This window comes from Manis pentadactyla, chromosome X, assembly GCF_030020395.1.
Source record: "Manis pentadactyla isolate mManPen7 chromosome X, mManPen7.hap1, whole genome shotgun sequence".
Classification (NCBI taxonomy): domain Eukaryota; kingdom Metazoa; phylum Chordata; class Mammalia; order Pholidota; family Manidae; genus Manis; species Manis pentadactyla.
This window is the reverse complement of record NC_080038.1, coordinates 11,958,887-11,981,964: the sequence shown is the minus strand read 5'-3', so window position 1 is coordinate 11,981,964 and position 23,078 is coordinate 11,958,887. Positions and strand designations below refer to the sequence as shown.

Here is a 23,078-nt window from a genome sequence, read left to right as displayed (position 1 = left end):
ATTTAAATATAAGACCTAAAACTACAAAACTCTGGAAGAAAACATAGGAACAGATCTTCATGATCTTGGATTAGGCAATGATTTCTTAAATATGACACCAAATACTTAAGTGACAAAAGCAAAAAGTAAATTACCTCATCAAAATTTTTAAATTCTGTGCTTCAAAGGACACCATCAAGAAAAGGGAAAAGACAACCCACAGAATGGGATAAGAATTTTGCAAGTCATTTATCTGATAGTGAACTTGTATCTAGAATATATAAAGGACTCTTACAACACAATATTTTATAAAGAAAAATAACCCAATTTAAAAATGGCCAAAGGATCTAAATAACCATTTTTCTAAAGAAGATATACAAATGGCCACTAAGCACATATCATCAACATCACTAGTTATCAAGGGAATGCACATTAAAACCAGAGTAAGATACCATTTCTCACCCACTAGGATGCCTATAATCAAAAAGACAAACAATAACAAATGTTAGCGGGGATGTGGAAAAACTGGAATCCCTATATATTGCTGGTAGAAATGTAAAATGGTACAGCAGCTTTGGAAGAGTCTGGCAGTTCCTCAAAAGGTTGAACACAGAATTACTGTATGACCTAGCAATTCCACTCATAGGTAATTAACCAAAAGAAATGAAACATATATGCACACAAAAACTTGTACACAAATGTTCATAGCTGCATTATTCATAATAGCCATAAAGTAGAAAAACCCAAATGTCCACCAATAGATGAATGGATAAATGAAATATGGTATAACCATACAACAGAATATTCAGCAATAAAAAGTACTGATAAATGCTACAACATGGATGAACTGAAAACATTATTTAAGTGAAAAACGCCATTTACAAATGAACACATATTGTACCATTTCATTTACAAAGAATGTCCAGAATAGGCAAATCCATACAGAAAGCAGAACTGTGGCTGCCTAGGGATAGTGGGATTGGGTGTGACTGCTACTAGGTATAGGTTTTGGGGGTGAGGAAAATATTGTGGAAATAGACAGTACTTAGTGAATATACTAAAAACTGGATTGTACACTTTAAATGGGTGAGCTGTATAATATCTTGATTATATCTCAATAAAGCTGTTATTTAAAAAGTAGGGAAACAAGAGACAAAGGAGAAAACATTTTCTAAAAATAATTGCCTGAATATTCCAAAATTATGTTGAGTATATTAAATCCAAGAGGATGAATGTGGAAGATGTAATCTTTATCATATATGGGATTTATTAAATTAAAATAGCAAATCAGTGCAGGTGGCTTAGTTAGGATTATTAAAGTACAGATGTTTATATGTTGGCTGAAAGCCCAAAAGTAGAAAGCAATATAATCAGAAATAAACAGAGCTGGCAGGATGATAATTACTGACCTAGCAAAGGAAACACATTAACTAGTGAAATGACAAGTCATTATCATCTCTTATTTGGGAAGGGTTATGAATATTTGTTATGATAAAAACCAGTAGGAAGAAAAGATGCTCCACATCACTAATCATCAGAGAAATGCAAATTAAAACCACAATGAGATAGCACCTCACACCAGTAAGGATGGCCACCATCCAAAAGACAAACAACAACAAATGTTGGGGAGGACATTTGTGGAGAAAGGAGAATGTAGAATTACATTCTACACTGCTGGTGGGAATGTAAATTAGTTCAACCTTTGTGGAAAGCAGTATGGACGTTCTTCAAAAAACTCAAAATAGAAATACCATTTGACCCAGGAATTCCACTTCTAGGAATTTACCCTAAGGATGCAGCAGCCCTGTTTGAAAAAGACATATGCACCCCTATGTTTATTGAAGCACTATTTACAATAGCCAATAAATGGAAGCAACCTAAGTGTCCATCAGTAGATGAATGGATAAAGAAGATGTGGTACATATACACAATGGAATATTATTCAGCCATAAGAAGAAAACAAATCCTACCATTTGCAAAAACATGGATGGAGCCAGAGGGTATTATGCTCAGTGAAATAAGCCAGGCAGAGAAAGACAAGTATCAAATGATATCATTCATCTGTGGAGTATAAGAACAAAGGAAAACTGAAGGAACAAAACAGGAGCAGACTCACAGAACCCAAGAATGGACTAACAGTTACCAAATGGAAAGGGACTGGAGAGGATGGGTGGGAAGGGAGTGCTAAGGGGAAATAAGGGGGGGGCATTACGTTTAGCGGACATAATGTAGCGGGGCACAGGGAGGGCTATACAACACAGAGAAGACAAGTAGTGACTCTATAGCATCTTACTATGCTGATGGACAGTGACTGTAATGGGGTATGTGGGGGGACTTGATGATAGGGGGGTCTAGTAAACATTATATTGCTCATGTAATTGTAGATTAATGATACCAAAATAAAATTAAAAAAAAAACAGGGGCATAGAAGAAAGTTGAAATCAAGTAATCTGAGATAAGTCATTGTATGTGAAACTAACCTTATGAAAACAGTAGCTTTTAGTGAAAGAGAGGAAGATATAATACTTACCAAAAAAGAAGTCAAATACATACAATCCTGTACATATATCCAGTCTGATTTTAATACACAAAAAATTCTAAGAGTAGTACTGGATCCCAGCAAGCCACTTAACAACTATTTGTGATGATATTAGCAAAAATATATTCATACTGACTCCAAGGGAAAAGACAAAGATAATGTATCCATTTCTGCAGTAGTACAGTACAGATCAGAATTAGAGCAGCTACTTTTAGGTCTAAAATTCCCAGCCCTGGTACTTTCTCAAGAGAGTCTAAAACTCTCAAAATTAGAGTTAAGTTTTATTTCAGCACCAGGAAGCTGTTATTTAGATATAAAACAAACTTCTAGAAGAAAGGTGAGAGGATGACAAAATGAGAGTTACTGCTCTAAGAAATTGCCCAAAAGATTTTCAAAGGAAAAACTAAGATTAGGGTCAAGATTCCATCCTTGACTACACATGTGAGGCCAATGTTAAAACCAGCAGGGGAAACTGACTTTTACCAAGGATCTGTTCCATTTAAGAACTACAAGAAATTAGTATTTGATAAACAGCTCAGAGCTCATCTATTCCACCTGTCACTCCCTACTTTTTTTGGTTTATAAATATAAGGCACTTAGGCAAAACCATTTGTTCAAGAATAGGAGAATTCTACCACTTGCCCCAACCAATCTTGCGTTGCACAGCTTGTAGGACTGACAGAGCAGGGAAGCCATTTACTTAGCACCATGAGAAGTGCCTTCAATCATATTTACCCGACCAGGAAAGAAAGGCTTATAACTCAACAATTAAACAGAGCACCACTACCTGCCTCTTCCAGATAAAATTGCATTTTGAGAGAGAAAAACAAATCAATACTCATTTTGATTTCACAACCTTGAATAACGGAGTACTGACAAAGCACCCTACTATACATTCACCCAACCACCTGTCACCATCACCCATGAACACAAAGGGCTATTTTTATGTAGTACACTACAGAGAAATAATATCCCATTGCCATAGCAACAAGTTTTCCATAAGATACACTAGCCCATGAAGAATGCAAAAGAGAACAAAGCCATGTCTTTGCATTTGCCTTTACTTTGCAGTATCTGGCAAAGATTCTAAGTTTTTTAAAGGCCTGGGTTTGCTCAAGAGAGCCTTAGTGTGAGCAATGTACAAAGAAATTTTGAGTGCATACAGCTATTTTTTGGGTGAGGAAGAATCCCTAGGGAATCCTATCCTTCAGGAACAGAAAAGAAGTCAAATAAATGCTATGCCACACCCCCCAAACATAATAATACTAATTCATCTGAACTAATTCATCTCCAGTCCTAGGACAACTTTTCCTGTAACATGTAGCTACTATTGGCAGAATCCTCAAGAGGGCCACTCGATTGCTGCATTTTTCCCAGGGCCCTGAACAAGAACAAACACTGCAACCCATGGAAATGCCCCACTCTGATCAAAAGCATATATATACATGTATGCACACATGCCATATTCAAATGCAGACAGACAACCCCACAGTCCTCAGGACTTGCCTGGAGAAGTGGAAAGAAGCAGCTCAGATGGACCAGTCACTCTGGTCCAGCCGTCTCCTGTCCCTCCTGGAGGTCTGTATGCCCAGGTCCTGTCTAGCACAAATAGACTTCCCTCAGTCCCCACGCCAGCCACATTCCATTCTCCCCTGTATCCAGCAGTTCCCAGTCCAACCTGGAGCTTGCACTGGCTTTTCCTGCATTTGTCCCCTAGAGCCACTCCCAGCCCTTCTTCACCACTCTGCCCATCAGGCTGGCCTCTGTGAGCTTCAACTCCTTTGTCTGGCCTCCAGTCAGGTGAAGACAACGAGGCACTGCAGCATCTCAGCAAGCAGGAGGCAGAGTTGGTCACTTGTCTCTCAGCCCACCAGCCCCACACTAGCCACAGTTTTGGCAGTGGCTGTGCTCCTCAAGACTACCGTTCCTGTAGGGGAGCCTCCTTTGACAGCTGCCCTTCAGATAGATCCAGGATCAGCAATGGCTTCCTGCTGCTGCTAGTGTCTCTGTGCCTCCACATTCCTGTTCTCAGTAAAACTCTCTGAGCATGCCATTTCCTGCAGGACCCTGAATGATACATAGCCTTACCCCAACTTCTGATGGCCTCCTTGGCTTCAAAGTTTAATCAGCTTTGACTCTAGCCTGTCCCATGGTCCTATTCACCATACCACAGAAGCTCCTCAGAGATGGTCCAAATCCCATTCTCAGCCACACACCCACAGAATCACCCCATTAAGAAAGAATTTCAACATTTACACAGAATTGCTATGAAAGCAATAGCCTCTCCATTGAGAAATCATCAGGAAACCCCCCTTTCTTTTTTTTTTAGATTTTCTCTTCAACAAAGACTGAATTTCAACCCAAATAATTATGAAAAGTATTAACAGAAGTCACTGATCTGTGTAACCTTGGGCAAGATATTAACTGAACCTCTGCTCCTCTTTTGTTTTCTTCAAACTGGGAATGGTAATACCTATCTTCATGGTTTGGTTGTGGGAATTAAATGAGATGAGCATTCACGAAGTTTAGGACAAACCCAAGTAAATGGTAATACTAAATAAATAGTAGCTGCTACCATGACTTCTATCATCACATATATACAACCAGAGTAGATTTTGCCCCAGGGGACATTTTGCAGTGTTTGGAAACATCTTTGGTTGGAACAGTTTGGGGAGGGACAGATATTGATCTGTGAGTAGAGACCAGGGGCGCTGCTGGACACTCTACAATGCGCAGGGCAGTCCCCATAGCAGAGAATGATCCAGCCCCAAATGTGAACAGTGCAGAAGTGGAGAAATTGTGATCTAGAATGAAGACTAAATTAAAAGAATCTAAAACATCCACAAGCCAAAATTTCTCGTGCTTTGCTTCCACTGCTACCTCTCACTAACAGGGCTATAAAGGTACCAGAACATACACAAAGGAAAGCAGTTAACACATTTTAAAATAATTTTAAAGAGAAACTAATTTTTTTTAAACTCAGAAAGCAAGCACACCAAACATCTCCAGGGGCAAAAAGCTATTCCTGCATAACCATCTGTTTTTCACAAGGCTGACCCTGAATTACAGGAGAAACAAAGATATCACTGCATTAAATATATTCTTTTGAAGGCATCAGGAACAAACATTACACATTTAAGAAAGCCTGCTTGAAAAAAAAAAACAATTCTAAATTTCTGGCATTTATGGGATTTACTTCAATTAGGAAATTAACACAGTGAAATACTTGATTACCTCAAAGAAGAGGCTGAACAAAGATATTTTTCTGTAAACCAATGGCAAAATATTACAAATGAATTAAGTCAAAGCTAACATTTACTATTGGCCTAATATTAATAGTCTCTCCTGGTCCTGAATTAAATCATGAGGATGGCCGAGTTTCTCCAGTCTGTGAAAATCACTTTTTCCTTCAAGTCCATGTTCCAGCCAGTCTCTGAAGCAGATAATAGTGGTAAATAAAACAGGCTCACAGCCAGCTGGCACATGCTCCGCAGGGGCTCTGTGGAGTGAAAAAGAGGGGAGAGGGCCAGACAGAAAGGTCAGGAGCAGAGGGCTCCCCGCCGGCACTGCGGGACCTGCAGAGTGAGGGCCTGGAGGAAGCAGCCGAGCATTCATTCACCCTGGGCTTCCTTCCCCCTCGCAGGGCAGACTGCAGGGGGAGGGGCCACAGAAGCCTCGTGGAATCTCATTCCTGACCCGGACTTGCCAGCAGTGCTGCTGCCATTCTGACTTTGAAAACAATGAACTAATAAGAACTGCAATTCCGCATCCTGACACCTTCCAACTCTTCAGAGCAGGAAGCTGCTTTTGTGCAGTGGCCCCTTTGGCAGTCTGCATGGACCTCTTCTTGATGTTTTTAAATGTATAAAATTAAACACTCAAAATACAAAGGATTATAAAGGAAATATACTGAAACACAGCTGCCAAAATATTAAAAAACAAGTTTGTGATAGTAATGCATGTGTTTCTTTATTAACACAGTAAGGTCAGCCAGCGCATCTAAACTATTGTAAATTATCATTGAAGTACCTGCAACAATTGTAGGATTTTTAAAAACCCTATTTCCACAGGTGATAGTCACAGGTACTGCTAATACTACCGCGGTTTGTTGCCTACATGCATAATAGAAGGTAGGGGTTAAATATAGTTAGGTGAAAATACGTATTTTTTTCCACATCTAAATTCACAGACTGCTGAAGTGGACCCAGGATTAAAAGGCTTTTGATTATTCCCTGCAGAAGTGGGCTTAAAGGATGTTCAAAACTGCTTTTCCACATTTTTCCCTGCCTCCTACTAGTTAAGAGGCAAAACAAATTGCCTGAAGTCTAAAATCGAAAATAATACCTAAGAAAGTAATATATTTGCCAGTTCTACTTGGCATAAGAAAATGAATTATGCATGAAAAATTTTTTTAAAGGATAAAGAAATTCTAAGTGAGTAGTTGGGCAAAAACATATATGTTTTCTGGCCCCAAAAAACTAAACTGAGTAATTTTATACTTTAGAAATTTCTGGAAAGCAAGTGTGGTAGAAGACCCCTAAGGTAACTCTCCCTCCCAATAATTCTTACTTCCTCTTATCTATGCTTTTGTATAATCCTTGAATTCAGACAGAACCTGTGACTTGCTTCAAACCAATAGGATTTGGCAAAGGGGTGTCACTCATCTAAGCTGACTGAAGAGGGAGAATTTCATGCTGGCCTTAAAGAAGCAAAGAACCATGAAAAGAACTGCCTATGGAGAGGGCCATGTGGCAAGGAAGTGCAGGTGGCCTCTGGAGCTGAGGGCTTCAGTCCTAAAAATCACAAGAAACTGAAATCTACCAATAACCATGTTAGCTTGGAAGAGATCCCCGAGCTCCAGGAGCTCCACAAAAGGAATGCCATCTGGCCAATGCTTTGATTTCAGCCTTGTGAAACCCTTGAGCTGAAGATCCAGTTAAGCTGTGTCAAGACTCCTGACCCACAGAAACAATGAGATAATAAAATGTGCTGTTTTAAGCTGCAATTTATATTTGAGGAAATTCATTATATACCAGTAGATAACTAATTCAGTATCCAACAGAGGGGGATGACCAACCATCCCAGTTTGCCTGGAAATGTCCTGGTTTGAACACTGAGAATCCCGTGCCCCATAAGGCCCCTCAGTCCTAAGCTAATCAAGTTGGTTGGTTGCTGCTATGATCTGAATGTGTGTGTCCTGCTAAAATTCCTATGTTGAAATCCCAATGCCCAATGTGACAGTATTAGAAGGTGGGGCCTTTGGGAAGTGCTTAGGCCACGGGGGTGGAACCTCATGAATGGGATTAGTGCCCTTATAAAAGAGGTTCCAGAGAGATCCCTAGCCCTTTCCACCAGGTGAGGACACAGCAACAAGGTGCCCCTATGAACCAGGAAGGATCCCCTCACCAGAAGACGACCATGCTGACACCTTGATCTTGGACTGTGAGCAACAGTCTGTAGTATTCTGTTATAACAATCTGAACAGACTGAGACAGTTGCCTACCAATAGACGTGTACTGAAGAGAAGAATGATACAGCTACAAAACACTAGCCACTTGCCTTTAGAAAACAAATAGAAAGCTTGAAAAAACCTGGAAGGGATCCCTCTCCAAAAAGTTACAAATAATTAGTGAAACTACTCAAGACTTCCTCACAACCAATTATCTATCTCCTTAAAGTAGAGCAGTCTCCCGTTAAATGAATATAAAACTAGGACACTGTTCAAATCCATCTTATATTTCTAGTGTTCATTTTCGTACCTTTCCAGTCTCCCCACTGGTTTCCCCAATTATTCTAAATCAGTTCTCAAATTTGTTTATCTTAAAGACTGCCAATGGCTTGATCGTTTGAAACCATCATTCACGCTTGCCACTTGACTACAGGCCACAGATATCTTTTCTACCCACATTAAACCCCTGCATGTTTCCATCTCCTCTGACCACCCTCAGGTTCCTTCCTTAAACATAAACCCTATGAATCACATGATGTCTGAGATTTGCTTCAGAATAACTGAGGGGGAAGGGAACCAAGGTGGGAACACAGATGCAATGGAACTGGCCATGTAGTAATGGTTGTGGAGCATGGGTGGCAAGCACAGAGAAGTTTAATGTATTAACCTTTGTTTGAAATTTTCCATTTAAAAAAAGATGGGGAAAAATCAAGCCTATGAAAGCCTAACCAGCTCAAAAGTCCTCTAAAACTCTAAAGAATAACTGCATCTTATCTATGAGTTTTTGATGTTCATGTATGTATAACACAGTCCCCAGTCATATGATATTCTATATAAAGAACAATGCCACCTACTTTCCTCAGGCATAAAGGTCTCTACAGCACCATAATAAGTCATTACAAGAGTAGGTAATGGAGATTTCTAAAAGGGAAACAAACGAACTAGAGCTGCATGTGTCAACCAAGACGGATCTCAAAAACACGGAGAGAAGCAAGTTGCAGAATTTTACACAGAGTGAAATATTCCTCGTTTTAAGATGAAAAGCCATAGAGAAATAATTGTTTTAATGACATATCTAAAATATATACACATGATATATATATATGCACAATATATATACACATAAACATTTTTAAAAAGTATTAAAATTTTTCAGCTGATGCACACCAAATTTAGGACAGTGGTAACCTCCAGGATCGAGAGGGAAGAGAAGGGGACCAAAGAAGGGGTCATAGAAAACTTTCACACTAACTGGGCTGTTTTATTTCTTAAGCTGAGTGGTGGGTTTACAGTTATTTGTTGGATAATCCTCCAGTTTTGCATACCTGAAATGTTTTATTTCAGTAACTATTATGCACATATCCTCCTTTTAACCAATGGTTTGGCTCTGGAACTTCCTATATCCATTGACATTCATTCTCTTTGACAAAAAAAAGAACACCATCTCAAACAGCATATATTCCTAGATACTGTTTTAGTATGCTGGCCTCTATCTCCCTAAAGTATATGTTTCAAAGGGATATGATATGAAGGTGCAAAAACAGGAAATTGTTTCACTTGCTTTTTCATTTTTTACTTTATCTAATAATCTAGCAATGGGAAAAAGTTCACAAGAATTTTCTTTTACCTACAGTTTTCTTTAATGATTAAACAGTCACTTCAAATAATTACAAGAAAACCTTTAAATATGACTTATTCCCAAAGGTGAGGCCCATGGGCAAGACTTCTTAGAATATCCCTTGCTTCTCACAGCTCTGTTTTACTTCTTTATATTTCACATCCTTTCTTGCTCAAATAAACTCAAGTATAAAAACATCTGCACTGGAATGTAAACTCCATGAGGATGTAGATTTGTGTTTGATTCACTGCCGTAACCTTAGCACATACAAAACAGTGCTTGACACTCAATAGAAACTCAAATTTGCATCAAACCCAAACCACATTCCCAACAATGCCCTATGCCTTCTAGTAAAATGCTGGCCTTTGAATACCAATGAAAGTATTTCACAACTTTGGGAAACCAATCACAAGCATTTGTAGTTCTTTATCTAAAATTATTAAACAAAAATTAGTTTAATGCTGATGTAACGGTGATTGCAAAGGGGTGTGGCGGGGACTTGATAATATGGGTGAATGCAGTAACCACAATGTTGCTCATGTGAACCTTCATAAGATGTATATCAATGATATCTTAATTTTTAAAAAAACTACTAGTTTCTCAGACATTCATATTTTCCTTTCATAATTTAAAAGTTTTTCATCCATCATTTTTCCACCTACTACTAGAACCCTGCTTTTAAAATAAGTCAGCACATGAAGATTCTCTTTTAGAGAGACCAAAAGGCCTTTTATAATAGGCCATTATGATACATTCCAAGATAGCAAATACGCATATGGAAATATGCTCAACATCATATATCATTAGGGAATTGCAAATTAAAGCAACAATGAAATACCATTGCATTCCTATTAGAATGACTAGAATCCAAAACACTGACATTAATGCTAGCAAGGATGTGGAGCAACAGGAACTTTCATTGATTGCTGAGGGGATTGCAAACTGGTTTCAGCCACTTCGGAAGATAATTTGGTAGTTTCTTACAAAACTAAACATACTCAGCACATGATCCAGCAATCATGCTCTTTGGTACTTACCCAAAAAGAGATGAAAACGAGTTCATACAAAAACCTGCACACTGATGTTTATCGCAACTTTATTCAAAAATCGCCAAAACCTGAAAGCAACCAAGATGCCCTCCAATTGATGAATGGATAAATAACCCCTGGTACATTCAGACCATGGAATATTATTCAACACTAAAAATAAATGCACCATCAAGCCATGAAAAGACATGGAGGAAACCTTAAATGAAAGAGGCCTATGTGAAAAGATTATATACTGTGTGGTTCCAACTTACATTTTGAAAAAGGCAATACTATGGAGACAGTAAAGAGATCAGTGGTTGCCAGCAGTTGGAAGGTAATAAGGAGAGACGAATAGGTGGAACACAGAGGATTTTTAAGGCAGTGAAATTATTCTGCATGACATTATGATGGATATATGTCATTAAACATTTGTCCAAACCCACAGAAAGTACATCACCAAGAGTGAACCTACTGTAAACTATGGACTCTGGGTGATTACGTTGTGTGAGTGCAGGTTCATCAACTACAAAAGTCCTACTCTGGTGGGTGATGCTGATAAGCTGGGTGCTGCACATGTGCAGGGGCTAGGAGATACATGGGAAATCTCTGTACCTTTCCCTCAATTTTGCTGTGAGCCTAAAACTGCTGTAAAAATTAAAGTCTTATTTTTTTTTAAACATAGACTGTGTAACACCAAGAATAAACCCTAATGCAAACTATGGACTTTGGGCAATACTGAAATGTCAATGCAGGTGCATCCACTGTAAAATGTTCCACTCTGGTCAGGAATGTTGATAATGGGGAGGCTGTGCTTATATGAAAGCCAGGGCACATGGCAAATCTCTGAACCTTCCCCTCAATTTTGATGTGAACCTAAAACTACTCTAAGTATTAATATATTTATAAATTAACTTAAAAAAATCCTTAAGATAACTCACTTCCATAACAAAGTAACAGATGAAGTGGCTTATTTCTCCAAAGAGACAAAATTGAGTATTTTTATAGACATTTACTCCAGGTAAGATTTTTGCCCTTCCTGAAACATTATGATAATTTTAATTGTACATTTATTAAGAAGAAAATCTAGTTGTTACCATAGAAACTACCAAGGCTGGTTATTGCCTCCAAGATTTGAGCAGTTATACCTGCTGGGCCACTGAATTCTGAACTTACAGGTTCCTGTTTAGCAGGGAAAGGCTAAAAATGTCTACATTTGTTTTAAAGAATGGCTAATACACTCATGGGGGTAGTGCATGTCAAGGTGAATGGAGCACAGAAGCACACACACACATCCAGACAACACACATCACACCCATACCACCAAAGTGGTGGTAAAAATCAGGTGGCCACCAGCTGCCGGTTTTATTCAAATTTCTTCTAATCACATTTCCCTGTCCAGGATACCACTGATGTTAATTTTCACCTCTACAGAATTATTGCAATTATGTTAGGTTAATGTGGGAGGATGCATTTTGTTTTGCTGTGTGAAATAAGGGAGCTTAAAGCTCTGAGAGATTTACTACACAAGCACCTTCTAAGGATGTCCCTTTTGCCAGAATTTGAAGCAGTCTTTTGCAAGCAGGTTTCAATTGGACATCAAGAATATAATCTCATTCATGCAAAAGGCACTGTGCCTTGGTTTGTCTTCAAATCACAGATATCTCAAAGGAGCATAGGTTTTACACCAGGGAAACACCCTCACCAACATACTCAAGATTTAATATGCCCCCCTTCTCTCATCACACTCCACATATTAACAGCAAAATAAGCCTTAACAGGTGCACTTTGGCCTCAGTCACTTATTCCTGTTTCAGTTGAGAAGTAGAAACTGCATTTAATAAACTTACTATGTTTGGGAGTATTCTGAGGGCCCCATGTAATAACAATAATCTGTGTTTTAAGATACCAACTTTTTCTCTACCTGGTCCAGCTCTACTGCATAACAGCAGTGGCAGAACTGCCTACATATCAAGGACTTCTTAGGGGTCAAACGGTCATGCTAAGTTCTGTAAATACTAAATATACATTTTCAGAAATCCCAAATTCTAAAAGGTGAAACATTAGAGTGGCTTCAGTTATGCTAACATATAAGCATATGCATGCTCCAGCAGTAAAAAGAAAATGAAGTCTTAAATGATTTCAAAACCTACAAACACAATGATATTGCAAGGGAACCACAAACTCCTCAGCACTACTTTGGAACTAGATTTTAAAATACTACTCCCCACTCTAAACATTCAATTGATGTTAACTTTCATACTGACTACCGCTTTCAAGAAAAGCTTCATTTCACGTTTTGGACCTGATATTAAGAATTTGACTACAATTGTAGTACTGGTGACGTCAAAAGACAAAGTGTTTATCAGGAGTCTTCCTCCAAAGAAAGCACAAAACAAAAACAACATCTGCTCTGATCATCCCTTCGTCTTCCAGGTACGAGCAGCCAAAGGAGGCAGCTATGACACACGTTACTTTCCAATATTATTCCAAGTCCAAGTAATGATAAGATGGTAAACCACAGCTGTCCACCTCTAGGCCTAAATAGGAAGCCTGGCTTTGCCTTGACAGCCGTCCTCTTGCAGTCCTGTGTTCCTGCCCTGCAACTTAAGGCCTTCTAGTTTAATACTAATATTCGTAAATACATTAGTGGGGAAATACATATGATAAATATGTATATATTAGAAGTAAATACTGCGGACAACATTCAGTCCTGGGCCCCTAGCCCTAGAGACATACACACGCACACACCTTTCAAGTTCAAATCCCAACAAGGCACCCACAGCGTCCACCTCTTCCCACCCACCCAGGAAAGGAAAGGACAGGAGCGGCGAGCAGAGGTTAAACCAGACACCAGCCAAAACACACACCACTTCCAAAACAAGGCAAACTTCGGGTCTGGGCGGCTGCAGAGACCCAGAAGCGGCCGGGGGAGGGGAGGGAGCGTCAGTCTCAGGGCAGAAAGACCGGGAGCGCACCCAGCACTGCTGAGCTGCGGAGGAGGCTGGCGTTCCCCTGAGGGACAAGGGCGTCGCCGCCATCCCCAACAGCGACCCCCTCTCTGCGACCTGGCCGAGGCCTCCGGGTCCCTGGGCAGCCCTATCGCCCCAGGCCGCCCACCAGAGACCGGCAGGGGAAGGGGGCGCGGGCTCTTACCTGGTGCAGCGTCTCGGCGGGCAGCTGCGACGCCCGGAACAGGTCGGCCACGGGACCCGCGGCTGCGGTGGCCGCGCCGGGGACGGCCCTGACGGCCTCAGGGGCCCCGGACGCGGGGCCCCCGCCTGCGGCGCCGGCGCAGCGCGCGAAGAGCTCAGAGTAGCACTGCTGCTCGCCCTCGCTCAGCAGCAGCGGTGGCCCGGAGCCGCAGCCCCCGCCCGCCGCCGCCTCCATAGAGCTTGGAAGGGGCCCGGCAGGGCACCGTCCACGGCTGGGTCGACGCCGCCTTCGCCTCCGCCGCCTCGGCCTCGGCCTTGGCCGCCGCCACCACCCCCACGCCCCGCAGCTGCCGCGCGGCCGCTTCCTCCCGGCGCGCGCCGGCCCCGCCCCCGGACTTGAATGTTGTGCCTCAGCCGCGCGGCACATGGAGACAGGCGCGGCGCGGCCCAATCGCAGACGAGGATCGCCCCCAGGCCCCGCCTCCGCCGCCCGCCCCGCCCCGCCCCGCACGGCGGCAGGTAACTAACTCCGAGCGCCGCGCGCTTGGCCGTTGGTCACCTACTCCGCCCAGGCCGCCTGGCCAGAGAGTGCTGGGGCCCGCGCGGCGGCGCGCCCCACCCAGCGCAGGAGGGTGGCCTTTGGCTCTCCGCCCGGGCTGGGAAAGGGACCTGCCAGACCCACCTGGAGAATGGCCTTTGCAGGGAACGGGGAAGGCTGTGGCATATTCTCCTTAGGACGCTAGAGCAGGAGTGGTGCCCACCGCACGCCGTGCCCTTCCCAGAAAAGGGACCAGGCAAGGGAAATTAGGCTTCCGTTTTTCCATAGCAGTACTGCTTATGTCCTGAAAAGCTGGAGGACCGGGATCTCTATTGAAACGGGGTCGCAGTGACTCCCCGTAGCATTCAGGGTGGCGACTAGGTTAGAGCACTTTCTCAGGCATGGTTTAAAAGGAGTAATATCGCTTAGTATTAAATACTAGAGGAATGAGTAAAGAGGCCCCGGGAAGAATTGCACTTATGTATGCATTAAATCTCGCGGGGAAACACCAACTGAAAGGGAAAAAAAATCAGTCCAAAGTTAAGCACTAATAAAAATTACGTTTCAGAATTTACTTTAATAAAGAGATATATCAAAGTTTCACCCCAAATAGTTTTAATTTTTAAAAAAAGAGCTCAGGAAATAGCAGCGGTGATAAATACACTTTGGTATTTTGGTCAACTAAATTAAAAACCAAGGACAGAAACAGAGGGGAAAAAAACTCAGGAGATGGTAAAGATAGAGGTGTGAGGGTGGAGAGAGATACATAAGAAGGAAAAAGAAAAATTATGTCAATTCATAAATGATGGCTGGAGTAATATTTCCCTTTTGGAATCTGAAGAAATGAAATAAAGATTAGCCACTCCAAAAAGAAGAATTTCTTATCCCTTCTTTAAGATTTCCTTATACCACATTTTGCTTCAGACCTGCCAGGAGAGAATTAAGACAGCAGTAAAGTACAGAGTAAAAGAGTACAGAAAGGATAGGTAAGTTAGGAGCAGCAAAGATTAATTTAGCTGGAGAATTTCCATTTCAAAATCTCACCACTATTGTATTTTCCACATCCGTAATACCTTCTCAGGAAAATTGGAAGCCGAGAGATCACGTTTACTCTCTTCCTACCTTTCCAGTTGTAGTCAGGCTTCCCTGCAAATGGCCTGCCATTCTAACAGAGCTTAGCAAAGGATCCCCTCTTCCTGATAAATCCCAAATCCCACTTTCCCCCTGTGACTTCTGCAAAAAGAAACGTACAGTATAATAATCTCTAACATGCATATGGTTCAAAGCTATATTACCTCATTTAAGCCTCCCAGTAACTCTGAGGTAAGTCAGAAAACATTTTTATCTCCATTTTGCATGAGAATATGGATACCGAGAAGGTATGATTTGCCCAACTTATTACTAGATTCAGAAATGATCTTCATTACTCAACTCTGTTAAATAAATTTGACAGACATTTATTAAGCACCAGATACTGCAGAGATGGGTAAAACATCTTACATCTGTGTCTATCAATCCATCAGTCAACATTTATTGGTGCAACAGGAAATACTGTGTCCCTACTGGAGCACTGTGAAGGATTTTTTAAAAATACAAGATGTATTTCTTTCAAGGAGTCTGCAGCCTCACTGGGAAAGACAAAACTAACACAGCAATGAAAACAAACAATAAAAGACAATATATAATTAAGTGCTAAATTGTGTACCCCAGGCTAAGTGCTGTGGGAGTTTAGGGAAGAGAGAAAATCCTTGAGCTGGAGATCAACCAGGAAAGCTTGATGAAGGGGGCCCTCGGATGGATGTTGATGAAGTAGGGAGGAGCCCTAGAGACTTGGGCCAAGGAAGTGATGAGTGAGGGACCGCAGGCCAGGTCCAGGGAGGGGCAGCCTTTGATGGGCTCTGGGATGCCAGAGGGAAGCTGCTCAACAAAGGATGAAGAACAAGAGACACAGGCAGAGGTGGCCAAAGTGACCCAACAGCAGCAACATTTATGCCCAGGACACAGGAAAAAAAAAGGCATTTTTTAAATGTTCTAATATCTAAGGAATGCCAAGTACTGTTCTTTATTTCTGCAACAGTATTCTGAATAAAAGAAATAGCTATCAAACTTCAAAGAAAACACAGATAAGAATATAAAAACTAGAAACATTCATATCCCTTAAGGCTGACCATAAACAACAATGTTTTAGAAGAGAATTTCTTTATATTTTTTTGCAGTTCTAAACTTACTCACTTGTTCGGCTCCATCATGGTCAGAAAAGCCGGAATGATAATACATTTAGGAAGAGCCAAAAGATACTTACTCTTCAAGACATGCTTTTCTCCTTTTAAATCCACCATCAATGCCCTGCATGAAAATGACAACCGACTCAGAACAAGGTACTGGTTACCTATAGGTAAGAGTTTTCTAAAGCAGTGGGTAGAAAACTAGAACCAGTTGCTTGGTTTTGTATGACTCAAAAGCTAAGAATGGGTTTTACATTTTTTTAATGGTTAAAAAAAAGTAATGCTTTCTGTGCATGGAATAATATTTCAGGACATTTGAAAATTATCCAAATTCACATTTCAGTGTCCATAAGCAAAGCTTTGTTGGAACACAGCCACACCCATTCATTTCTGTGTTGTCTGTGGCTGTTTTCTCACTGCAATGGCAGAGTTGAGTCATCGCCTAAAATGTTTACCCTCTGGCCCTTCACAGAAAAAATTTGCTGATTCCTGTCCTAAAATATGGAGACCTAATATTTTCTCATGCCAACAGTTTACAAAGTACCTGGGCGGGGGTGGTATGGAGAATCCTGTTTGGCTTCTCTGAGCTTCCGAATTTTCCTGAGTGACATTGAAATACTTTAGACTGTACCTCAAAGATTGATGGACTTTAAAAAGTACTTGTTGAGGAAGTGACCAAGGTAAATACTAAATAATTACTTGTTTGGCTGACTTTAACTTTGTTTTGCTTTGCTAGTAGTGAAGACAGGTAATCTTTAACAGTGTGAAAGAGAATCCTATTCCCCTGACCACATTTTTTCATGAGAAAGTTTCCTCTCTCCTCCCCATGAGGGAATATTGATGAAGTAACATTGGCATGTCTCCCAGCTCCTCTCATTTCATTTATCTCCTCTAAGGAAGAAGTGATGGAAGGGAGAAAGAAGTGCCTCTGTCTTTGTCCCCTTCTTTCTCTCCCTCTCCCTCTGTTTCCGTCTCTCTCTCTCTCAACCTGTCTCCCTGCCACCACCACCCCTGAATTCTGATGCCGTCAAAGGGGACTCGAGATTCCACATGGAAAGCACACCTACTTTGGGCCACTCTAGCCCCACTTGCAGGGCTTGATGCGTATAAGACAGCAATTTCCTTGCAGCTTCCCAGGTTAGGGTCTGTTTTCTAAACACTCTCTGAGGTGGGGAAGGAAGCGGGGAGAGAGAGTAAGATGAAGCTTGATTGTGGCAATAAATTCAATCCAAATCTCCAATCCAACTCCAGCAACCATGAAGCTGATGTTGGCCACGTGGACCAAACCCAATTCATTCTACACTCAGAGGAAGAGAGGTCTTGGAGGACTTGGACCTCCATATGTCCTACAAACCACCAAGGACAGTGGAATCTTACAAGTTACTGCCTCCCATAAAACCAGTTTTGAACATTGGTGAAATTATATCCTGCACCCACCCCCGTTTGTGTGTGTGTGTGAGATAATGTGCCCTCTTTCTTCATATACCAACTCCATCCTCTGAAGCAAAAGCCTGACAAATTGAGAAGGCGGCTATTCTCCAGCAACAAACAGCTTGTTCTCAGCAGCCCTGCCGGCCTCTTCTGTTAGGTATCAGACAATTCACCTCTCTCCATGGAATGAAGCCTTTGGTAGCCCTGGGAATAGCTGAGCAGAATCGTTAAAAAGCTGTCTGTGCACTAGGAAAAGTCCAATAGTTATGTCAGACAAACTGGAGCCAACAGTTCTCACTACTTGTGAACAACAGCAAGCTGTTGGAGCAGCCATGGCGGCTGTGGTTGCTGTTTGCAGCGGCCTAGGAAGGAAAAAATTGATGCACTTCATAACGGCTGTTGTCTGCCTCACAGACCCCAGACTTCACGCAGTGCTGTGGAGAAGTTGTTCACAATATAAACAAGTAACCAGCAATGAGGACCTGCCCATTCCAATGGAAATTCTTAAAAGGGACCTCTTAAACGGTGTACATTATGTGGAAAATGTGTAGATTATAAGAATGTACAGCGTTTGTCCTAGTTTATTTCTCCATTTACTCGATGCATTTATGGGAGACACATTAACAGGTCCCTGTGGGCAGAAACAAAAAGAAAATCACAAAAGCAATTAAGAGAGCTCAAATAATGGGGTTTACGCCAGATACATACAAGGATCCTGCATATCTCAAAGATCCTAATGTTTGCAACATCAAATATCACTAGTCAATTATATAAGGTTATCATCAGTGAACTCATTTTACAATTTAAAAACATATCAAGCTGTCTCACCTTGGGAAGGAAGCTTCCTGCTTTGGTTTCCTGAACAGGATTTTGGATAATAATTATCCTAGCCATATATTTTCACAGTGCTTTTTTAATCACCCATGTTATTCAAATGTACTGTCAGAGCTTTTTTCTATGTTTTAACAAAGAAAAAAATTCTAACTGTAGTTATTCAGCATTTCATCATCACAGCTTTGAACAAGGATTATTATTGATTGAATTGATAGAATTCTGAAAATCCAATTTTCAGAAGTTATTTATGTTTCTAAAAATGGAGGGTTAACTAAATGAGTCAGGTTAATACTGAAATGAATAACCTGAAAATTCTCAGTGGGTTAATATAATAATAATTTATTTCTTGCTCATATCACAGTCCAACAAGGGTCTGTGGAGGGAGTGGTTCTCTTCATGTTCATTCAGGGACAGTGTCTAGTAGCTCCTTCATCCTCAAAGTCCTCCACTAGATGCTCTACATCTGGAAGTTATAAAGAGGAAGCTCAATAGAGCTACAAAAAGAAAGAGCATAGAAGATTGCTTACACAGAGGATTTTCTGGGCCAGGGCCAGAGGATCATTTCTCCCGGCTTTCCATTGGTTAGAACGGAGTCATATGGCTATACCGAACTACAAGGGAGTCTGGGAAATGCAGTCATGATATGTACCCAGGAAGAAGAAATGGATTTGGAGGACATCCATCCAGACTCTGACATAATTACCATGTAAAAATTTCAGAAATATTGTAGACATTGTTGGTTCACTGCCAAGATTCCTGTCACCAGGCAATGCACTCATCAATGAGTGTTGAATGGCTCACAGCTGCTCCCCTCTTTGGAGATGTCCCCTCAGACAACCTGGAGCCACTTCAGTGAGGTTACACCTCCACACTCCCCATGGAGCAGCCCACAGCCAATGGCTGAGTGACATGAGGTATAGAAGGCCAGCCTCTTGCCTCAAGGTGAGACCAACTCTGCAGTACAAATCATATTCCAGAGAGCCCCGTGGGATCAGGCTGGGGTGAGCCTCCAGCTGAGACTGCTTCCTTGCTTAGTTCCTTTTCTAACCTCACTCTGTTTCCTTCACTCCCCTTCTCCAGAGAGTTCTCCCTCAAAGCAGCACTTACCGAGAATCGTCACCTCAGTTTCTGCCCCTAGAGTACCCAATCTGAGCTAGGATTTTAAATCCGAGAGGAATATGACTCACATCTCACAGAAAAAACATGGGCAGCACAAGTTGATCTGTGAAATTTAAGTGCTCTCAGTAGAGTATCCATAGTCTTACACTCAATAAACAGAGACTGCCTTCCCAGCACTATAAACAGAATCCATTTATGGTGAATATGGATCATAGCCTCATTCTCCATTTCTGTTTCCTGCCCTTTTCTATTTTGACCAACTTGATGTGGCTACTGGGTCATCTGGGATCTAAGTCTCAGCCTTTCAAGGCCAGAAACGCATTTATCACTTCTTTGGAGGTCTCACAATGCAGAGGAGAGCGCAGGTACAGAAATCACAACTCCAGGTAACATACTGACATCCACAGTGCTATCTGTTCTGTGAACTGTAACTCTCACGCACAGAGCAGTTCCCTTCCAGGTGTGTAAGTTCTCTCTGGAGATAAACTTGCAATAAGAAAACTGCTTCTTGACAAACAGGGACTCTGTGGCATCTTACTACACTGACAGACAGTGACTGCAATGGGGTATGGGGGGGACTCGATAATAAGGGTGAATGTAATAACCACATTGTTTTTCTTGTGAAACCTTCATTAGAGTGTATATCAATGATACCTTAATTTTTTTTAAATGAAAGAAAACTGCTTCTCATATATAGAACCAGAGAAGCAAAGAATCTAAATAAGGACAGGGAGCCTGAAACCAGCTTTTTCACAGTCAAGGATGTTTCCAAGTAATGTTTTGAGGATAAGGAGCATGTCTGAATCATCTGATGCCCAAAAATGATTTATTTAAATCAAGGAAGAAATCAGAATTACTTGGAAAGTACTAAAAACACAACAGCAAAGTGTCTTTCTAAGATTTCCTCTCATGAGAGGAAATGTTTGCTTTTGCCATTAAATCTCCTCCTAGTTGAAACCTACTCTCATGACATGATTGTATTCTAACTTCTTATCTTATTTTACGTGTTTACTGATTTCTTCGGTTCTCTCTAGGAATTCCAGCCAGTCACTAAAACTTAAATCTAGTTTAGCTGTTTGCTGATGACTTCTGAGCAAGTATCATAATCGCAATAAATAGTTTCCAAAATGACAATGTAGATTTTGTTATGTCTTAGAAATTTTCCTCTCTATAGTAACTCTCCTTTACAGATTATATCAGAACCTGGTGGAAAAGATCAGTTTTACATTGAGGCAGTTGTCCAGGCAGCATGATTTCAAGGTGTTTAAGATATGGAATTGTATTACTAATCTATTGCTGCATAGCAGCAACTGAAACAACAAACACAGTTTCTAAGGGCCAAGAATTCGGGAGTGACTTCGCTTTGTGGTTCCAGCTTAGGGTCTCCCAGGGGGTTGCAGCCAAGCTGTTGGCCAGGGCTGCAGTCATCTAAAGGCTGGACAAGGGCTGGAGGATTCATTTCCAAGATGGCGCACCCACATGGATGCTGTGAGAAAGTCTCCATTCCTCCTTTTGTGGGCCTCCCTCCACAAGGCTGCCGGAGTGGCTTCAAGACACGGCAGCTGGCTTCCTCCAGAGCTACTGATCCAAGACAGAGTGTTTCTGCCCACCGTCTTCTATGACCTAGTCTCGGAAGTGACACAGCACTTCTGCCATATTCTGTTTGTTAGAAGGAAGTCATTAAGGACAGCTCACACTCAAAAAGAGGGGAACTGAGCTCCAGCTCTCGAGAGGAATGTCAAAGAATTTATGGACACATTTTAAACCACTACACCTCTCTTCATGGAACTGGTTCCTAACTGCTTTCCTGTTCTTCACAGAGTCCCTCTCAAATTTGCAAAGGACTTTTTAATGTAATTTTGAGTTCAAATTCATACCACTCTATTTATAATGCTACAGTGAGAACAGACAGGATTTTTTTAATTCATAGGCATTATTTCAGTTTATTACCGTTTTTGCAGTAATTCAGAATCACAGAAAACTGCAAAAATAGTACAAAGAATTCCTATATGTATTTCACCCAGCTCTCCCAAATATTTCCACATTTGCTTTATTATTCTGCCTCAATCTCTCTATATACTTTTTCTGAATAATTTGAGAATAAGTTTTAGACATAATATCCCTTCACCTCTGAATACTTCAGTGTACATTTCCTAAAAACAAGGATATTCTCTTGTATTACAACTGTACAATTATCAAAATCAGGAAAGTAACTATCATCTGATCTACAAACTTTATTTGATTGTCAACAAATGTCTTTTAGAGTAAAAGGGGAAAAAACATTTTTCTTCATCCAGAATCACATGTGGCATTTAGTTGTCACGTCTCCTTAGCCTCCTCTCATCTGAAGCAGGTCCTCAGGCTTTGTCTTTCATGACCTTGACAATCTTAAAGACTTTCATTAAAGCCTTTCATTACCTCAGTTTGGGAGCAGATAGTATTTGATTTGTTTATAAACCTGTAATGTAAGTTTGTATATCCTTCTGAGAAGCACATGAAAACAAGCCCTGCTCAATATTTTTAAAGTCTATCAATGGCTTGTGAGCCAACTGATACTTTTGAGAATTGACAAATAAAGGGAAAGAAGCAAACATTGATCTTGCCTTCCCTGTCAAGCTGCACCACCAGGGAACCAAACAGTAGACGAGGTTGAATTACAGGAGGAATGACAGAATTAAAATATCGCCATTTTGCAGCCCCTAATGAGAAAAAAAATCCAAACATTGATTGATCATCAATGACTGCTAACATCCCAAAAAGAGTCAGATATTATATGCTCTGGCTAGACGTACCCAACACTACCTATGACATACAATTGCTGGACAGCAAACATGAATTTCATGAAGTCTCTCTGAGTCAGCACTGTCCAACAGAAACATGATGCAAGTCACTATGTCATTTTAAACCTTCTAGTTGTCACATTAAAAATATTAAAAGAAATACATGATATTAATTTTACTACATATTTATTTAAACCAATGTATCCAAAACATGATCATATCAACATGAAAAATTATTAAAGAGATAGTTTACATTCCTTTTTTGTACCAAGTCTTTGAAGTCTGGTACGTATTTTACACTTGTAACCCATGTCAGTTGGGACTAGTGTTAAAGAAGATAATTATTCAGACACTTTAGTTAAAGATGGTAAGTCAGACTTCCTTCA

The 23,078-nt window shown here is 40.9% G+C and overlaps 2 protein-coding genes across 14 annotated transcripts in view; one reads left to right on the top strand and one right to left on the bottom strand.

The window, feature by feature from the left end:
* REPS2 (RALBP1 associated Eps domain containing 2) overlaps positions 1–14,143 on the bottom strand; it is a 274,803-nt gene extending 260,660 nt beyond the window's left edge. For all 13 annotated transcript variants that reach the window (XM_057496022.1, XM_036912894.2, XM_036912895.2 and 10 more), the window contains exon 1: positions 13,767–14,143. In XM_057496022.1, coding sequence (XP_057352005.1) covers positions 13,767–14,000 — 234 coding nt within the window. In that variant the 5' untranslated portion in view covers positions 14,001–14,143. The remainder of the gene's footprint in view (positions 1–13,766) is intronic.
* Positions 14,144–18,291: 4,148 nt separating this feature from the next.
* LOC118926175 (28S ribosomal protein S18c, mitochondrial-like) lies at positions 18,292–18,644 on the top strand. Its single transcript, XM_036912756.1, has 2 exons — positions 18,292–18,443; positions 18,587–18,644. The coding sequence occupies exons 1-2, from the start codon at positions 18,292–18,294 to the stop codon at positions 18,642–18,644; spliced, it is 210 nt and encodes a 69-aa protein (XP_036768651.1).
* The last annotated feature ends 4,434 nt before the right edge of the window (positions 18,645–23,078 follow it).

Bases quoted from the DNA above. Each gene is read 5' to 3' on its own strand.
- LOC118926175 (XM_036912756.1), top strand. From the start codon at position 18,292: ATGGCGGCTGTGGTTGCTGTTTGCAGCGGCCTAGGAAGGAAAAAATTG. The intron at 18,444-18,586 runs GCCCATTCCAAT...ACACATTAACAG, and splicing joins GTAACCAGCAATGAGGACCT to GTCCCTGTGGGCAGAAACAA.